The sequence below is a fragment of the Nelusetta ayraudi genome, unplaced genomic scaffold (genome assembly GCF_046127955.1).
Source record: "Nelusetta ayraudi isolate G7.1 ecotype Tasmania unplaced genomic scaffold, CSIRO-AGI_Nayr_v1 ptg000098l, whole genome shotgun sequence".
Classification (NCBI taxonomy): Eukaryota; Metazoa; Chordata; class Actinopteri; order Tetraodontiformes; family Monacanthidae; genus Nelusetta; species Nelusetta ayraudi.
The window spans coordinates 87,501-105,000 of NW_027466148.1; the positions used below are offsets into that span (position 1 = coordinate 87,501).

A 17,500-nucleotide genomic window follows, 5' to 3' on the forward strand; every position below is an offset into this window, starting at 1 on the left:
TTATTTTTGTATTTTTTTGTTGATATGCCCATCAGCCAGTCGCAGCTCCATATACAACTTTGTGTGGCTGGCTCCAGCTGGTTTTCCAGACGTGTGGCATAGTACAGAAGGAGGCTTTAAACAGAGGGCTAAAACATGCGGTTTTCAATGCACTTTTTTTTTATGGCGATGAACCAAGCAAGGCAGCCGGAGTGAAAAATCCAGACGTTAAAAATAAAACGCCTGAGAAGACGGCGGTCGCTGCTCAGCAGGGGGTCGTCTAATGCTGTTTGTCCGATTCAGTGAGCAAAACTGCAGCCGTCAGGTCGATTTACAGCGCCGGCTCAGAGTCCGACGCTAAACACTCTTGAAATCCGCTCAAGTGTCGGCCGATAGAGACGGCGGAATGTTTGCGATGAATTCTGGCGGTTGGCGGCGAGTCGTCAGCAGCAGGAGGAAAATGAACTGTCAGTTGGAAGCGACGGGAGGCGCCGCGCCGCGTTCATGATGAAAGGGCTTCGGAAAATCACGGCAGCCGGAGACGGACGGGTGGAGTTTAGACGGCGCTAAGAGGCTAATTAGCCACCGCCGAGCACCCGGGACGGGCGTGCGTGTGCGCGTGCACGTACCTGTGCCGACGAAGAGCATGTTGTACACCCGCTGGTCCAGCGCGTTGACCCGGTCCACCGCCAGGCGGGTGAAGTTGACGCCCTTGGTGAGCAGCAGGGGGCGAGCCAGGGCCTTGTCCGCCATCAGCGGGTGCTTCTTGGCAAAGTTGAGCGTGGCGTCGGGCAGCAGCAGTGAGCTGTTGTAGCCGCTGTCCCTGTCAGTGTTGGTGATGCACTGGCAGAGAGAGGAAGAGGGAGGAGGAGGAGGAAGGCCGTGAAGTAGAAGAAGAAGGAGAAAGAGAGAGGAAGACGGATGAAGCGTCTTTGCTGCAGCTGTCACAGACTCAAGTGGAGGCGACTCCTCCCTTTCCTCCGTCCTCCTTTCACTGCTTGACTCATCTCCGCCTGCCACGCCCCTTCCTCTGCTCCCCATCCAAGACGTTCTATCACAGTGTCGCCGGCTCTGAGTCGGACTGGCACGAAGTCAGATTGGCCATCAGTTCCAGCAAAGTAAAGTAGAGCACATTGAGTTTAGCTTCTGTGTTAGGGTAAAGCTACATGGCAGGGGCGAGGCCGCTAGCTCAGCTAACCGCTAGGACCGCAGGCAGCGAAATCTCCTCTCCTACCATCAAATTGATTGGATGGTGAACATTGAAGAGAGGGGCTTATGTCTGGCAAGCGTCTTTCAACTTTGTCTCAGCAGGTTCACTTTCATCAACTTAAACCCTCAGAAGAAGTCTACGATTGATTTCATTGTGTCTTGCAAGAGTTTTGATTAATCAAAAAAAAATGCAGATATATTTCTAAAACATCTAAATTGATTGAGGATAACAAATTTTTGTTTTCCATCGTAAAGATCAGCAAAGACCCGCCCACTACTGGCTTCTGATTGGCCACTACTCCTTTCCACGAACCCCTAACCCAATCAGAATCAAGTCTTGGCTGATCTCTGGCGCAGAAAGAAAGATCGCCCAGACCGGCCCAGACCGACCCAGACCGGCCCAGACCCATTCCTGGCCACCTGGACTGGTACGCAGCGCAAAACTACGACATCTAGTGGTGAGACGACACTGACGCAGCCTCTTTAAAGAGTTGACCGCTGGAGTTTCAATGTGAAATTCTCCCGTCACGCCTCATCCCCACTTCCCCTCACCCCCCTGGTGGTCCTTACCGAGCCGGGCCGGGGGGAGGGCACCACGCCGGTGAAGCGCCCCCAGCGCTGCGACGCCTCCCGGTACTCCTTGTAGGCTCCTTCAAACACCTTCTTCACGTCGGCGATCTGGTACTGGCACACGGCCGACACGTCCACGTCGCCCCTGCAACACAGCGGCGACCAGTCAGCTGACATGTGGCGGTAAACGGCATCAAAAACCTTTTTCAGCAGCCAATGGTGGCGGTGCGGGAGGGGGAAGAGGGGGACGGAGGTCCGTAAGCAGCAGGGAGAAATCAAACAAGAGTCCTGCAGGGAGAAGCAGCCAAGGCATTATATGGCAACATATGCGGTCCAATGCGTTATTTTCAGTGCGTTCACAGCGAGGCGAATATTTACAGTAAATATTAACTCTGCGCCCTCTGCTGTGTGATTCCACATGAATCATCTCCACACACATCTCCTCCTCCTCCTCCTCCAGGGGGCCCAGCCGGCTGATGCCTGCGCAATTTGAGTTCCCAGACTCGACGGGAGAACTGCGTCTCGCCGCCGCTGAAAACCCTCAATGAGGTTCCTGCCTGCCGCCAAATTGCTCCTCCTCCGTCCTCCCCTTGTTTTTCACAAAATAGGGTTGATTTTTTTTTTTTTTTCAGACTCCTCCGCTGGAGGCGGAGCATCTTTCTCAGGCGGAATGGAGAATGACGGCCAAGAGCGCTGACAAAAGGAGAAGGAGTCCGAGTTCATTGGGGAAAAGTGCAAAACACACACTCTGTTGCTCTGGTTTCCTCTGTTGCGGACGTCTCAACCTTACTAAGCTTGTTTGAAAGCCAAAGGTGTGTGTGTGTGTGTGTGTGTGTGTGTGTGTGTGTGTGTGTGTGTGTGTGTGTGTGTGTGTGTGTGTTTCTTGACAGCCAGACAAACTCCTCGACGAGCCCCGTCTCTTTGTAGTTATTTGCCGTAACACCGGCGGACGCTGCGATTTGTGTCCCTCTGCTCTTATTGAAATGAATAAATAAATAAATAAATAAACAAATAAATAAAGCCTCTGTCATTGATCTACGAGCAACGAATCAAAGGGTTCTGGCTCTTCATTGATTGCTTTCTCTTGCACTTTTGATGTGCGCCGCCATCTCCACCGGTTTCATCAACATCAAAACCGAAGGACTCTTGGAAAGTTGAAAAAAATATATAACAAAAAGAGCCGGAAAAAAAAAGAAAAAGGAAAAGTCAGCCTATTCAGCGAGATTACGACTTGAACTGCGAGTCATCATTTACATAATGTCCAATTATCAAAATGTTATCTCCATCAAAGCCGGGGGGGAGCTTTAAGGAATCCCCAGCGAGTGGCACGGTGGAGGAGGATTAGCTTTTTACTTCCCCGCCAGCTGCAGGGACTCTGAATGAGGAAACAAAGCCGAGGAGTTCAAAGCCGGTTGGCTCTGCGATACGAGATCTCCCCTGCCCCCCCCCCCCACCAGCCGCCACAATAGGGCTCACATCAAAAGGGCCAAAGTCCCCCAGTCGCCTCGCCGATGGCAAAAAAAAAGAAAGAATAAAACCGGCCGCCGTCGCCCTCCCGATGCGCTGCTCATTAACGCCTCACCCTTCCGATGCGCCGTGTCGCACGTCCGTCTTTAATATCTCAAACACTTTAACAAAGCTGGGCAGCAAAAAAAAAAAGAAGAAAACCCCCCCCAACATAACACTGTCGTACTCAGACTTTGCTTTGCAGCCTCTTACATCTGCCTGTGTCGCTGCTGTTTCAGGCCACTCGACAAAAAAAAAAGAAACAAGCTCAAAGAACACATCTGGTGGGGGGAGGGGCTTCCAGGGACGGAGGACCTCGCCGCGGCTCAGATTTCTCTTCTCCCTCCACCGCCGCTCCTACCAGCTGCACGTCCACTTTGAGTTGGCTGTTTTCAAAGGATGAAAGTAACTGTGCAGCTGTGATTGGCTCAGCAGGGGCTAAAGTCAGTGAGGGGGGCGGAGAAAAGCCTGCAGCTTCTCCTTCTTCTGCTGCGGTCCCCTGTTCTTTTCACATCCTCCCGTCTTTCATCTCCCTCCTCCTGTGTAGCGGCATTGCATCATTTGTTAATGAAAAAAGTAGTTTCGTTGTGTTGGACTTTCCGACACAACAAAAAGCAGGTGGTTTGAGGGGGCGGAGCCAACATCTGCACTCAGTTTGAGGCTGCTGTTATTATGTACATTGCGAAATAATGATGCAAATAAAGCCATTAAACGAAACTCAAAACTCGGCTGGGGGGTGTGGTCATCAAGCTGTCCCTTTGTGACATCACGTAAGTGCAAAGTGCTTGTTCACAGACAGGACAGAGAGAGAGTGAAGTAAAAAAACAAAACAAAGAAAAACTAAAACTTTTTTTAATTCATCTTGCACAACAAGGCCACCTGGAAAACAGCGAAGGCCGAAGGCGAAAACCTCTCGGCGTCCTCGCAGCGCTGATAGTTTATTGGCCCGTTGGACTCCTGATTAAAAAGCACCACACTCACCGTTTGGCGTCTTTGGCCTCGGGATAATGAGTCGCATTAACCACGCTGACATTAAATTTAACGACTTCTTATTTCGGAGACTTGTTGAAAAAAACAAAACAAAACAAGAAGAAACAAAAAGAAGCAGTTCGCTGCGTAGTTGTTAGTGTTCGTTCCGCAGTTCATTATCATCCAGAACACCGGGGCATTAAGCTTCTAGTGCCACCATTTGGATGTGCTGGAGCACATCGCACTAGCAGCCGCTTAACACGAAAGGCCATTACAGTGAAAAAGGCCTGTTACGCTTTATTACCGGGCGCCTGATGAATACCAAATTGCTCCGAGTAGATAATTGGAGCTGCGGCCGACAGAGAGCCAAACACCCGACACGTGGCTGGGCGACAAGGTGTCGCAGGCGGCGGCGACGCGTTCAGCAATTCCACCTTCTGCTGATGGCCGTGATGTGCGTGATGATATTTTCCATCGATATATATCGATCGCTAATCAGAGTAAAATTTTGTATCGATAATTTGAAGAAAATATCGATACATAAATATATTGACGTGTATTGATAGTGATATCGCAATATCGAAAAATATTGATTATCGTATTGAATTTGAAAAATATGTTATTGCCCATCACTAGCTGATAGACGGAGGCGGGGCTGACGGGGAGGGGCGGCACTCACCACTGGGCGTGGAAGATGCCGAAGAAGGCGGTGCCTCGCCAGTCCGGGCCCGGCAGCGTGAAGACGGCCCGCAGGTTGTTGAAGGAGACGTGGCGCTCGGGCAGCGAGCACTCCAGCCGGGCCTTCTGGAAGGTGGTCCACTTCTTCTGCAGGGTCCTAGTGCCGCCCAGGTCGCCCTGATGGACAGACGGGGACAGTGTCAGCGAGGTGGCTCCGCTTGATTGGTCCCCCGAGGAGGGAAGGGGCGGAGTAGGTTGGTGGGGGGGGGGGGGCAACACATCGCAGCGGTGCTAACAGCAGCTCGCTGAAGGACGACTGTGTCAAGAACTCCCAGCAGCGTTTGCAGAACAAATCCTGTTAATGCGGAAGATTGGTTTGCTTTTATCTGCCAGTGAATCTCAGACAAACAAAAGCGGCCACAAGAGGAGAGATTTTACCCTCCTTCCGCAAAAAGACTTGCTGCACTGGCGAGTCACATGACCAGTGCAGTGCAGTGCAGTGCAGTGCAGTGCAGCGCAGTGCAGCGAAGGTCTGACTGCTTCCTGGTTGTTTGATCTCATTTTCGGACACCTCCTGGCAACACCTGCATCACTGGCAACGATGATAATCAATAATAAATAACTTGAGGAACCTCCCACCCCGGTGGCTGAGTGCAGTACTGCTCATAAATGCTGCTCAATGTTTTTACTTAGGATACGAGGCAAATAAAAAAAAAAATCCGAAAAGGCGATTCATCCCCCCAGAAGAAAACATTTACTAGATCCAATTAAAAGTTTGACCGTTGAATTTTCAAGGCGCAATTAAAAAACAAAACAAAAACACATTTGACTTCAAAACAAACAGTAGAATATCAAAGACTACTTTCTCTTGGTGATATTTTCTGGGAGGTTAAGCAGACGAGTTTCACTCCTTTCATCATCCTCGGCAACGGCAGGAGCCATAAAAAAAAAAGAAGAAAAAAAAAAAAAAAAAAGCAGAATGACAAATAAAGTTCTCATTAGCGCCGCGAGACGTGTTGAGACGTGGTGCGGCTCCTCCCACAACAGAAGCATCAGCGTGTTTTTTAATTACTCGCCGCGTCGCAGCAGCTGTTTCTGATCCCGTCCACAGACTTTATGGTTCATCAGTGAGCAGACATTAAAGGGCAACTCCGCCCAATAAAACACGCTCTCAGACGAGCATGCGCCTCGCCGCTCAAACCGTCTCTGGTTGTTAAAGATCTCTGTTGTGTTGCTACACTTCTCCTTCTCCTCCGTCGCAGACGTCTCTCCCATGGCGCCGCTGATGTTTGGTTCTAATCGCTGCGGCCTATCAGCCCCAATTATTCATTAATTGTGATAACATTAAGCCAATTTAGCTGCTAATTAGCAGGGTTAGCGGCTCGGAGGTGCTGATCCGCACCGCAAAAACCAGCAAAGCAGCGAGCTCAGAGTTGTGACGTTCCCGACCGACTGACTGATGATGTTTCTCGCTTTTCACAACAGCGCCTCCCTCTGAATCCCCCCGCTTGATGACAAATAAACCTAATCAACAGCTGTTACTGCTGTAACATGACGCCAGAGGTGCTAATACGTGGAGAGAGTCGCTGCTGCGCACGTTTTAACGGAGCCGCCAAACTGGGAAAGTGTTTCCTGGCCACCCGGGACAACGGGGCAGGAAGTGAGGTGGGCGGGGCCAGAGCCGGGGGCGGGGTTTTTACCTTGCAGACGCGGGCCACTCTGGCCACGGACAGCTCGGTGTCGCACTCCAGCTCCTCGGCCCGCTCGCTGAAGAAGAAGTAGATCTTGTCGTCGTCGCCGGTCAGGCTGCCGCTGCTCTCCCTCACCAGGGCCGAGCCCACAAAGTCCGGCTCTGCACACACACACACACACAGTTCAATATTTCATTTGAAACACTGCAACAAGTTTACTTTAAACATTTTTTCAACTACCAAATTTGTTATGATATCTGCGCTTTGTCGATTTCCTCTTTTCTGCAGCAGCAGCTTGGCGTGGCTCCAAAGACCTGGACCTCATGTCTTTGTTCCCGCCTCCCTCCACTCTATCCCTCTATCTTTTCATCGGTAGGCCTAATGATCCCTCCTTCATCGCTCCCTCTCTCGCCGTGGCTTCATCGTCGTCCTCCTCCCTTCATTTCTCTCCCAGTGACTCGCTGATTCTTCTGGCCAAAAAAGATAACGAACCTCCGCCAGTTGCTTCATTTCCTGCAACTCATTCCTCTTCCCGGCGCTCTTGAGCATATTTCTGGCTCCCATTCTACTCATTGATTTAATGAAACTCTGTCTAAAGTATGGCAGCATTATCAGCCTTTGACGAGATTTATTTTATCTCGCCCCCACACTGAATTTGTCACTTTCATGGAGCCAAAAATCTTTGAACTGCAGAGTTTTTTGAATTCAGCCGCTGTAATTAGAGAGGCGGTTTGAATATTCCCTCTCATGGCGTTATTATTATGGGAGCATCCCAGTCTATAATTGTGAGATTTTTCGAGCATCTATCAGGCGAAACTAGGGAATACAGGGCCTGTTGCCATCACACTTGAGGAGTTTTACTGGACTGGAAAGTCATTTAAAGAGAGAAACGTTATTTAGCGATTTTTGCTAAAACATTTGGAAGTCGTCATTCTTGCTGAAATTTAAACTGAGCCAATTATTGATTTCAGCAAAAGTGAAACACGACTTAAAGGGATAACTTGCTCATATCATGCCAAAAAAACCCTGGATATCTAGAATGATTTAGCTACAATAAAGCAAATACACAGAACAAGTTGAGAATGTAAGCTAGCTGTAAGCTAGTCTTAGTAGTCTCCCTGCTAGTGGCACGTTTAGCTGGTACTGAAAGAGCAGCTTAAACACAGCAAGGTGGAAAAAAAAAACTCCAGAAAATTTTACCTAAAATGAGACCGAAAAAAAAATAAATAAATAAATCATTAAATAAATAGATAAACAAATAAAATACAAGATAAGATGCAATTGCGCCGTGGGGTGCAAAAAATGAATTTGACAGGAGGACATCTTTCACAGTTTTGAGTGCACAGCACGTTGCTTATCTTATTTCAAAATCAAACAAACAAGACTCCCCAATGAAAGCTGCAAAACGTGAGACTGAATTCAATTCATCTTCCGCTTGGCCGCGTTGACGTACCGTTGAGCCAGGCAGGCAAGTACTCGCTCTTCATGCTGTGCTGCTGGCCCAGGTTCCTCAGGATGACTGGCTCCGTACCCAGGAAGTTGTTGAGCGTCGCCGAGTACAGCTCCTTATCTGCCGAGAGACAAATATGCACGCTCGAGTCTAATTCTGCTTTCCAGCCGCCCGCCGCTCACAATGAGAGGTCAGCGGTTCAGCGACGAGAGGGAAAGAAAAAAAACAAAAAAAAAAAGAAGTGTGAGAAAAAGTGAGAGAAATGTGCGCCCGAAGGTTGAGCGGAGCTTTCGCATGCAAAGTTGAATTGGACTCTGGGACCCTTGGTGCGATTTTGTGAATACGAAGCAGATGGCGAACGCGAGGAGAGCAGTTTTTATTTTGCGCTTCCACGACGTCAGAAAAAATAAACCCCCCGCAGAAGTGCTCAATATTATCATTTATTATTCAGACTGCTGACAGAAACAAACAGAGGCGGCTTTCTGTTGAGTTAGGATTCCAGATGTTTGACCTCTGAACCCTGCCAATTCCATTTAAAGGAACAGTCGAAAAATAAATTTAGAGGAACAATATCGAGGCTCCAGAGTTCCTGGACGTCCACGGACCTGCACACCATTCACTGGCGGCTGAGTTTGGCAAGTGAATTTTCCACTGAAAAGCAGTTGGCCAAAGCTTTTCAGTTTTCAATGGATCCAACCAAGTAATCAAGTTTTCAAAATTATTAATAATAAAAAAATGTTGCTGCTGCTCACAAAGAAGAAAAAATCCGAAGATGCCCCTAAAACACAAGGAGCCGGAGTGTCGAGCAGCCAATCTGACAAACGTCACTCTGTGCCAACACGTTTATTTATGTTTGCCGCCCGCGGCGGCGTCCTCCCTCTCTGCCTCCTGCCCTCTGTCTAAATTTCCCACCTCGTTAGAATCTCTCGACCGCCCTACAAACTGTTATGTGAACATGATACGAAAGCGCAGTGAATTCCACAGACTGCGCCTTTAAATCCTTCTGTAAAGATTTGCCTCGTAAACTCGGTTTAACCCCATGTGTAACGCAGCGGTTCAAAAACACATCATTTGTAATAGGCTGTGTCCAGCGTGCACTCTCTCTCTCGCTCTCGCTCTCTCTCTCTCTCACGCACACACACACACACACACACACACACACACACACACTGACTCACCCACTATCAGGCCTGTGTGGCCCTTGGCAGGGTCATAAGGGCATTTACCCTTCCCGTCTTCCAGGGCGGCGCCGTTGAGGGTAAAATGATCTACATTCTGCAAGAGAACACACACACACACACACACACACACACACACACACACAGACACACACACAGAGCGTTAGGAACGCGGGTGGCTCGTGGTCAGTGTGTATTATGACCTGCATGCCACAGCTGCAGGCCCCGTCTGTCCCAAACAAGAACCACAGCTTTGGCCCTCATCATGTTGTCGGACCGCATCAGTGTCACCTGGTTATACACACACACACACACACACACACACACACACACACACACACACACACACACACACACACACACACACACACACTCTCACATACAATCACACACACACACACCACTTTTCACACATCCACCTTTCATTTCCCTCCCGACTGCATGTATTTTTATTCTGCTGCAGCTCCGGGGTCAGAATGACAAGTCAAGTTGACACCTGTCAGCTCCGTCTCTCTCTCTCTCTCTTTTCCAACACGCATGCACGTCCACGTGCCATACGTGCGCACTCACCACGTAGGTGCATTTGGGCTGGAAGGCATAGGTGCCGCAGGTGTAGAGGTGTGTGTGGTTGTAGCTCTGCAGGAAGCGGATGTAGTTGAAGCACTCGGTCTGCAGAGGAGGGAAGAAAAATAAAATATATAGACCCACACACACACACCCACACACACACACACACACACACACACACACACACACACACACGGTGAGGTTTTCATTACACACTAATACCTCAGGAACTAACATCCTCCTCGTTAAGACCGTGGCCCGCGGGCCGGCCCATCATCGCCATCAGAACGGCCATTGATGAGCTATAAAGGCTTTAAATAATTTACTGCGTGGTACACTGGTGAGATTTGCTACTCGCTACCATCTGCATGTCTTTGCATGTAAACAGTGGAAGCAGTTGGCTAGCAGTTAGACGAGCGTCTCAGCCTTTCCAAGACGTGGACGACCTCCTCGGCTTAGGTTCGGAGAGATTTCTGCTGAGGTCTCTCCTTGCTATTGCTTTGCCCCCTTCCGAACATGTGGGCGCTCCAACAAAGCATCACTTTTAGTCAGGAGGCTGTAAACAGAAGGCTTAAGTACACTGTTTTCTGAAGTTTTTTCGTGTTGTTTTTGCCAGGCTGCAGCTACACTGCCACTCAAAAAATGGGCAAAATGTTTTAATTAAATATGATTTTTCTTTTATTTACAGAGCAAGACTTTGAATAAAAAAATGTTATTTGTTAGGTCACAAAGAAGAAGAGCTCAAGGTGTCAGCAGTGCTAAAACCTCTGTCTTTGTTTCTGCAGGGCTGCTGATAACAAACACACACACACACGCACACACACACACACACACGCACGCACACGCACACACCCACTGCAAAACAGAACACTTCATTTCTTTTGGATATAATTTTTTTTGAAGTTATTCATTGACTTGGAAAGTGGGAAACTACACCTTTGCCATTGACACAGCGCCCCCAGCTGGCCTGCTAGAGAAGTATTTAACTTTGGTCGCCTGCCCAGCACCATCACAAGGTTTTTACTGTAAGTGCCCGACTCTTTGATTAAAGGCTCAGTTTTTTAGTTAGTTTATTTTTAAATTGAGTTACGCTGCATTTAGAAATACTGCACTGGGGCGCCAGTCATTCTTGCACCCAGCGTTCGATTCCCTCTGCGGCGGCGGCGGCACTTCATTGTGTTTTTCTGTTGACGGAACACTTCCTGGATTGAGCCGCCTTTAAAAAGCTGCTGATCCCGACGCCGCCGTCTGGGAGTTAATGTAATGACTGGAAGGCTTCCACTAGTTTATATATAAATATATATAAATATATATTTACAAGGCCAAACGAAAAGCAATAGAGCAAAGTGAAGGAGAAGAAGAAGAAGAAGCAGCAGGGCTCTGAAAGCACCGCCGGCACTCTGCTCTGGCTGCCGTGCCAGTGTGTTGCGGTGCAGGTGTTTGTGTTGCTGTTGTCGTCGTTGTTGGTACCTGGTTGTTTTTCCCTTTGGCGACGCACTCCCTCTTCTTGTCCTGAGGGGCCGGCCAGTCGATCTGGAGCAGAGGAAGAGAGACAGACACGGTGCTGTGAGAACTCTTGTCATCTGCACAAAACCCCGTTTGACAACACACACACACACACACACACACACACACACACACACACACACACACACACACACACACACACACAGCTCACACCCACCCACTGCAAAACAGAACACTTCATTTCTTTTGGATATAATTTTTTTTTTAAAAGTTATTCATTGACTTGTAAAATGGGAAACTACACCTTTGCCATTGACACAGCGCCCCCAGCTGGCCTGTTAGAGAAGTATTTCACTTTGGTCGCCTGCCCAGCACCGTCGAGAGGTTTTTACTGCAAGTGACACTTTCACACGTGTCAACAGCAATCAACGCGTCTTTCCAGCCAGAATCAAATCGCTGGCTGCAACCAGAAGGTGCCGGGCAGGCAAACCAAGTGACTGCAGTGCGACGGCAGGCCAGCTGGGGGCGCTGTGTCAGCGGCAAGGAGGGAGCGCCATTCTACCTGTCACCAGTCAGTGAATCGTCAAAATGAAATGATTTTTAAACTTTCATCGCTTAGGGAAAAATTCCCCAGCGTTGCTTTAAATCGACGGTGACGTCTGATTGGTTGCTGCTGTCTGATGGTTTTCTGGGTCTCGTCATGGCTCCGCGGGAAATGTGCACATTCTCTCTCACACCCGACTGGCCATGCAACGTCCTTCAAACGTTGTGACTTTGTGTTATTTGCAGTAGCTGCCTGCTTTTTTCCTTCCTCCCTCCTTTTCCTTCCCTTGTTTTTTTTTTTTTAATGGCCGCTCTCCGCGCGGCTGAACTTTCACTCCGCGGATGGACTGAAGCCTGAAATGTGAAGTGTGTTTACAGAGAGGTTTCCACTCCATTGGATATAATTACGCCGGTCATTAGAGGCCGAGAGTTGCTACGCACCAGCCTCAACCTGGACCGACAACAATAAAAAACAAGAATTGTTTTCACTTCTCTAAAGATACATTACCTTTAACTTTTTTTTTTTTTTTGCTTAAGCGTCATTTTCTCTTGGGGGCAAGACAAAAAAAAAAAAAAAGATTCTGGTTTTAATAATTAACTGGAGCAGCGCAAAAAAAAAAATAAATCAAAAAAAAAAAAAATCAAAAACCCCTCCAGCCACACATCGTAATGTGTAAGTACAATATTAATTGGACTTAGTGAGTGTGAAGCATTACAAGTGTAATCTGGGATTTTGGCTAATGAACAGTTTAAAAGGAGGGGGAGATAAAAGAGGAGGAGAAGAAGAGCAAGATTCCTCGTTCACATGAAGTCCGCCGGGATTCCCGTCACCGTCTAATCCCAAACTCTTCCCATCCACAAAGACTCGCAGCTCCGCCAGCTAATGACGCCGCCCGCCGTGACCAGCGTCCGTGTTGCGGCACCAAAGAAAAGGAGGACGGACGCATGGACGGACGAGTCTCAGACGGATGGTGGAGTTTTGTTTGACAGAGTGCAAACAAAGAGTCTGTGAGTGCTGCTGCTGCTGCTGCTGTTGTTGTTGTTGTTTTTTTGCAGCCGCTTGTCATTTGCACTTTAAAGAGCCGCTGCTGACGCCTGGCGTTTTATCTCAAACCACGCAGGCTGCCCGGACCCATTAGCTAATGAGGCCGCAGACAGACGGAGAGACGGGACGAGAGGAGGCCAAGTGACGAGGAGACGGAGATGACGAGATCTTCTGGTCTGCCTGCTCAAGAGGAGGAGCAGCAGAAAGTTTGGTGGAAGTTTATTTTGAAAGCGCCTCCACTTTTTAAAATGTTTTCTACGGGACCAAACACAAAAAAAATGCTCTTCATTAGAGCAGGGGTGCCACGGGGGTGCGGTGGTTGGTGCTGCCGCCTCACAGCAAGAAGGCTGTGGGTTCCATTCCCAAGCCTGAGGCCTAACTGTGTGGAGTTTGCATGTTCTCCCCGTGTCTGCCTGGGTTCTCTCCAGGTTCTCCGGCTTCCTCCCACAGTCCAAAAACATGCATGTGAGTGAATTGGAAACTCTAAATTGTTTGTCTCTATGTGGCCCTCTGATGACGCTGAGTACATCTCGAAGTGGGTATTGAAAATGGATGGATGGATAATATCCATCTATCTATTTAATGTTCCATAAAAAACTGCTGCATTTTGGTGAAGGAGGAGAAGAAGAAGACGAAGAAGAAGAAGAAGAACAGGAAAGAAGAAGAAGAAGGACGTTGATGGACCCGACCTCCTGCAGGTTGTGCCTTTGCGTTGGCTCCGCCTCTCCAAGCAGCAGCCAGCGTGCGGAGGGGATGGAAGGGGAGGGGAAGGAGAGCAGCAGGTGTTCTCATCAAGACCGGGAGCCTGGTAAGCGGCACTGCACTGCAGCAGCAGCTTGTGCTGGTGCTGCTGCGTGCCGGGTTTGTCGTTAGTGTGTGCGTGCGCGTGTGTGTTAGTGTGCGTCTAATAAGGGCTCATTAAGGCGGTAAATCAGATAACAATCCCCAAACCGCTGCGGGCTGCACGCTGCACACTCATTGGGCCGCTGTAATGCTATTGATTTCAATATGGACCAATTATTGAGAGAACAAAGCAAAAAACCCAGGTGGCTCCACGGGGCCACTGCTCCTCTAATAAGAGTGTGCGTGCACGTAGCGGGTCAGGGACAAGGGTATTTATGAGGGGTGCCGCTAACACACGCGATTAGCCCCGGAGCGCCCCCCCCCCCTGCCGCCGAGGGGGGAGGATGACAAAAAAAAATTACAAGATTCACAAATTAAAAAACGAGGCCGCTGGAAAACACAGTGGACTTTGGGAGTCGTGATCCGAGGCCAAAAAAGCCTGGACGGCTGCTGCTGCTGCTGCTGCTGCTGCTGCTGCTGCTGCGAGCCAGCCCAGCTTGTTGACACCCACACGTTCACGGTCGCCGTGCGCCACTGACGGAAGTGAAATATTAGAGCGTCACGTATTACAATCCAATTATTTGCCGGCTTACTCACAACATTAGCGTCCCACGCTGCCAGGCAGAAGATAAATGTGTGCGGAGCAGAGTAATCGCTCTCGCAGAACAAAAGTCTGAGCTCGGGCCAAAGTGTTGGTACTGCCTCCAATTAAAAAGTCATTAAATTTGAGCATTTAAAAAAACAAAACCAAAAAAAAACCCCACTTGCGTTAGAGGCATCATATCATGTCCTGTCACAAACCGCTAGCCAGTCTGCGTGTACCGCTAGTCAGATGTTAAGTTGGTTTGATATCTATTTTTTTCAAAAGATTCTTTTAAATGCGTGACTAGTTGCGATCTGACTTAGTCAATGCTACTGCCACTAGTCTTAATTAATGAGAGGTTCCAAGTTAGGGCTCAGGCTCAAACCAAATCTGCCAGGAAGTGCAACAGCAAAAGGTTAAAAAACTCGCTATCGCTAAAGGCTAAACGCACTGAGCATCAATGCCACGGACGCGTCACTTAGCTTAGCTAGGTTAGTTCATTTATTCAAGCTTGACTTGTCATAAGTTGGCTAGGCTACAATGATGGACGGCTAGCTCGATAGCTCGCCAGATGGATGGATAGACAAATCAATGCCTCGATGCGAGCTAGCAAGATAGAGAAATTCATCTTTCTCTGCTGCACTTTGACATTTCATTTTTAAATCCTTGCAAAAGAAGAAGAAGACGCAATTCCTCAGAACTAGCAGATCATTTCTCATCTGCATTTATTAAACACGACGTTCTAACCGAGGTAATGTCTGGGCATTTAATCATTTATTTATTTTTCTTTTTAATAAAGCCCAGTGTCTGCACAGACTCTTTAGAATTCTTAATAAACCAAACGCAGGGCCCTATTAAGCTTTGCGAGACGTTCAAGTTGACACAAGAGCTCTCCGCTTACGGCTGCAATTACTTCCCTTTATTATATTTCTGACCCTTCAAGGAGGACGCTTTAATACATTTGCAGAAAACTGCATGACACCGGGTACATCGTTAGCTTGTACAAGGCTCTGAGATTTAATCATAGAAACACGAGCCAGACCAATAAAGCACCAAAAGCAACCCGCCGCATGACTCATGACACTTGGTTGTGCTGGTGCTTGGAATGGCCTGACATTGCCCATGTGTTAAAAACAAAACAACACAAAAAAACTTGCTCCTGGTGGAGAAATGAGCCCAGGCAAGGGAAGAAGCAGAATGAGGTCGGGGAGGAAGTTAATCGGCATTGCGGGCGGCGCTTTATATTTTCCGTCGTTCTTATCCGGGCTCGAGCGCCCAACGCTTTAATAATTATATCGCCCGTAACATCATAATTGAATTTGCTGCATTTAAATGAAGTGTTTCAAACGTGTATTTATCTGGCGGTGCTTGGCAGTCGGGGCCGCGTGGAGGAGAGAACTCTCGTCACTCTGGAGCACCTGTTATTCCTAATACTTCTGTCAACGTGTGTAGCGGCGACTCCAAAGGGCAAGGTGTGTAGAATGTGACATTTTGTTGCTTTATTTGTCACTTTTAATGATCCTGCGCTGCAAAGTATCAGACCTCTAACCTTTCAGCTCACTTTTAAGGGATGAGACCCTGACAAAAAACACACACACACAAAAAAAAAAAACATAACAAAAACACGTGAACCATGTACGCTTACCACGGCCTTTGACATTCAATCTGGTTTGAAAAATGTAGATGTTACTCTGTTATATGCTTTTTTTTTGACCTTGGTGCGTCCTTCTCACTTTGAAAATGGCAAAACTCCCATTGGAATCCAGACAAAACATTTGAAAACACGCCGTCCTTCAGTGTCCACGCCATTGTGGCTCAGGTGCACAATTAAACCGCAGAACGTGAGCTCTGAGTGGAGCTCCGCCGTTCAAAATTCAAAATATGTGAATAAATAAATCCCACTATGTGCTACATCGCAGAGCTTTCCTACAACAGGTGTGTGTGTGTGTGTGTGTGTGTGTGTGTGTGTGTGTGTGTTACCTGCGGCCGCAGCTGCTGCCCGCTGATGTCATTGGGGTCCAGGGCGAACAAGGCCTCCCGGGCGCCCACGTACAGCACCCTCTCGTGGTCTGACAGCGTCAGCATGCTGTAGTTGAAGATGTTCTGGACGCTGAACCTCGCCATGCTGTCCAGTACGTCTGCAGAGGAGAGGCACACAATCGTCATCATCATCATCATCATCATCATCGTCATCACTGTTACCGTTCTCATTACCACCACCATCGTCATCATCAATCATCATCATCATTGCCATCGTCATCACTGTTACTGTTCTCATTACCATCATCATCATCATCATCACTGTCACCGATCTTATCATCATCATCATCATCATCATCATCATCGCCATCGTCATCACTGTTACCGTTCTCATTACCACCATCATCTTCATCATCAATCATCATCATCATCATCGTCGCCATTGTCATCACTGTTACCGTTCTCATTACCATCATCATCATCATCATCATCATCACTGTCACCGATCTCATCATCATCATCATCATCATCATCATCATCACCACCACCACCACCATCATCATGGCTGCTCAGGGCCATGCCAGGTGATGCCATTAGTTGTCTTTTTCTTTAAGGGAGATTTTAAAATTTAATTTCATACGAAAAAAATACAAAGACAAAGCTGTCAGCTGTGCATTTTTTTTTATGATGACTGTCAGTCCTGCAGCTAGCAGAGCGAGGAGTGGGGCCGCAAATTATTAAAGAAGTCAGTCTGTGTGTGTGTGTGTGTGTGTGAGTGTGAGTGTGTGGGTGTGTAGCTGCATTCCTGAGAAGTTGGACTGACAGACGAGTTCAACATCCGTCAGAGGAACCTTGGCTGAGGTGAAACGACACTGACAGAGGCACACAATGTGTCTCTGTTGTTACGGTAAAAAAATAAATATTTATTTGGGAAATAAATACATAATTGGTCTGAATTAAAAAAAATATTATAATTGGGCGTTGTGTCTATTTCAGTCAATAAAAATTGGACCAAAATTCAAAAAATAAATTAATGTTTTTGTTATGTCACTGTACACAATTGACCCTTTCTCTACATTTGTAATTGGCGGAAACAACATTTAGTTTCAAAAGGAAAATCACTTCAGAAGAATAATTTGCAGCCTCTTTCATTCATTCTCATTTCATTTTTCTGGTTTTGCCTTCAGTGTGAAGCAGAGAAACTGCAAAAAAAACCCAACAAAAAACCATTTTCCCAGCAGC

General features: G+C 47.9%; 1 protein-coding gene across 2 annotated transcripts in view; it reads right to left on the reverse strand.

The window, feature by feature from the left end:
- Window positions 1-17,500, reverse strand: part of sema4c (sema domain, immunoglobulin domain (Ig), transmembrane domain (TM) and short cytoplasmic domain, (semaphorin) 4C) — a 76,474-nt gene that overhangs the window by 9,889 nt on the left and 49,085 nt on the right. For both annotated transcript variants that reach the window (XM_076048258.1, XM_076048260.1), the window contains 9 exons: window positions 16,259-16,416; window positions 11,268-11,330; window positions 9,801-9,899; window positions 9,231-9,327; window positions 8,056-8,172; window positions 6,612-6,763; window positions 4,913-5,088; window positions 1,759-1,903; window positions 609-822 (listed from right to left, as the gene is read on the reverse strand). In XM_076048258.1, coding sequence (XP_075904373.1) covers window positions 609-822; window positions 1,759-1,903; window positions 4,913-5,088; window positions 6,612-6,763; window positions 8,056-8,172; window positions 9,231-9,327; window positions 9,801-9,899; window positions 11,268-11,330; window positions 16,259-16,416 — 1,221 coding nt within the window. The remainder of the gene's footprint in view (window positions 1-608; window positions 823-1,758; window positions 1,904-4,912; window positions 5,089-6,611; window positions 6,764-8,055; window positions 8,173-9,230; window positions 9,328-9,800; window positions 9,900-11,267; window positions 11,331-16,258; window positions 16,417-17,500) is intronic.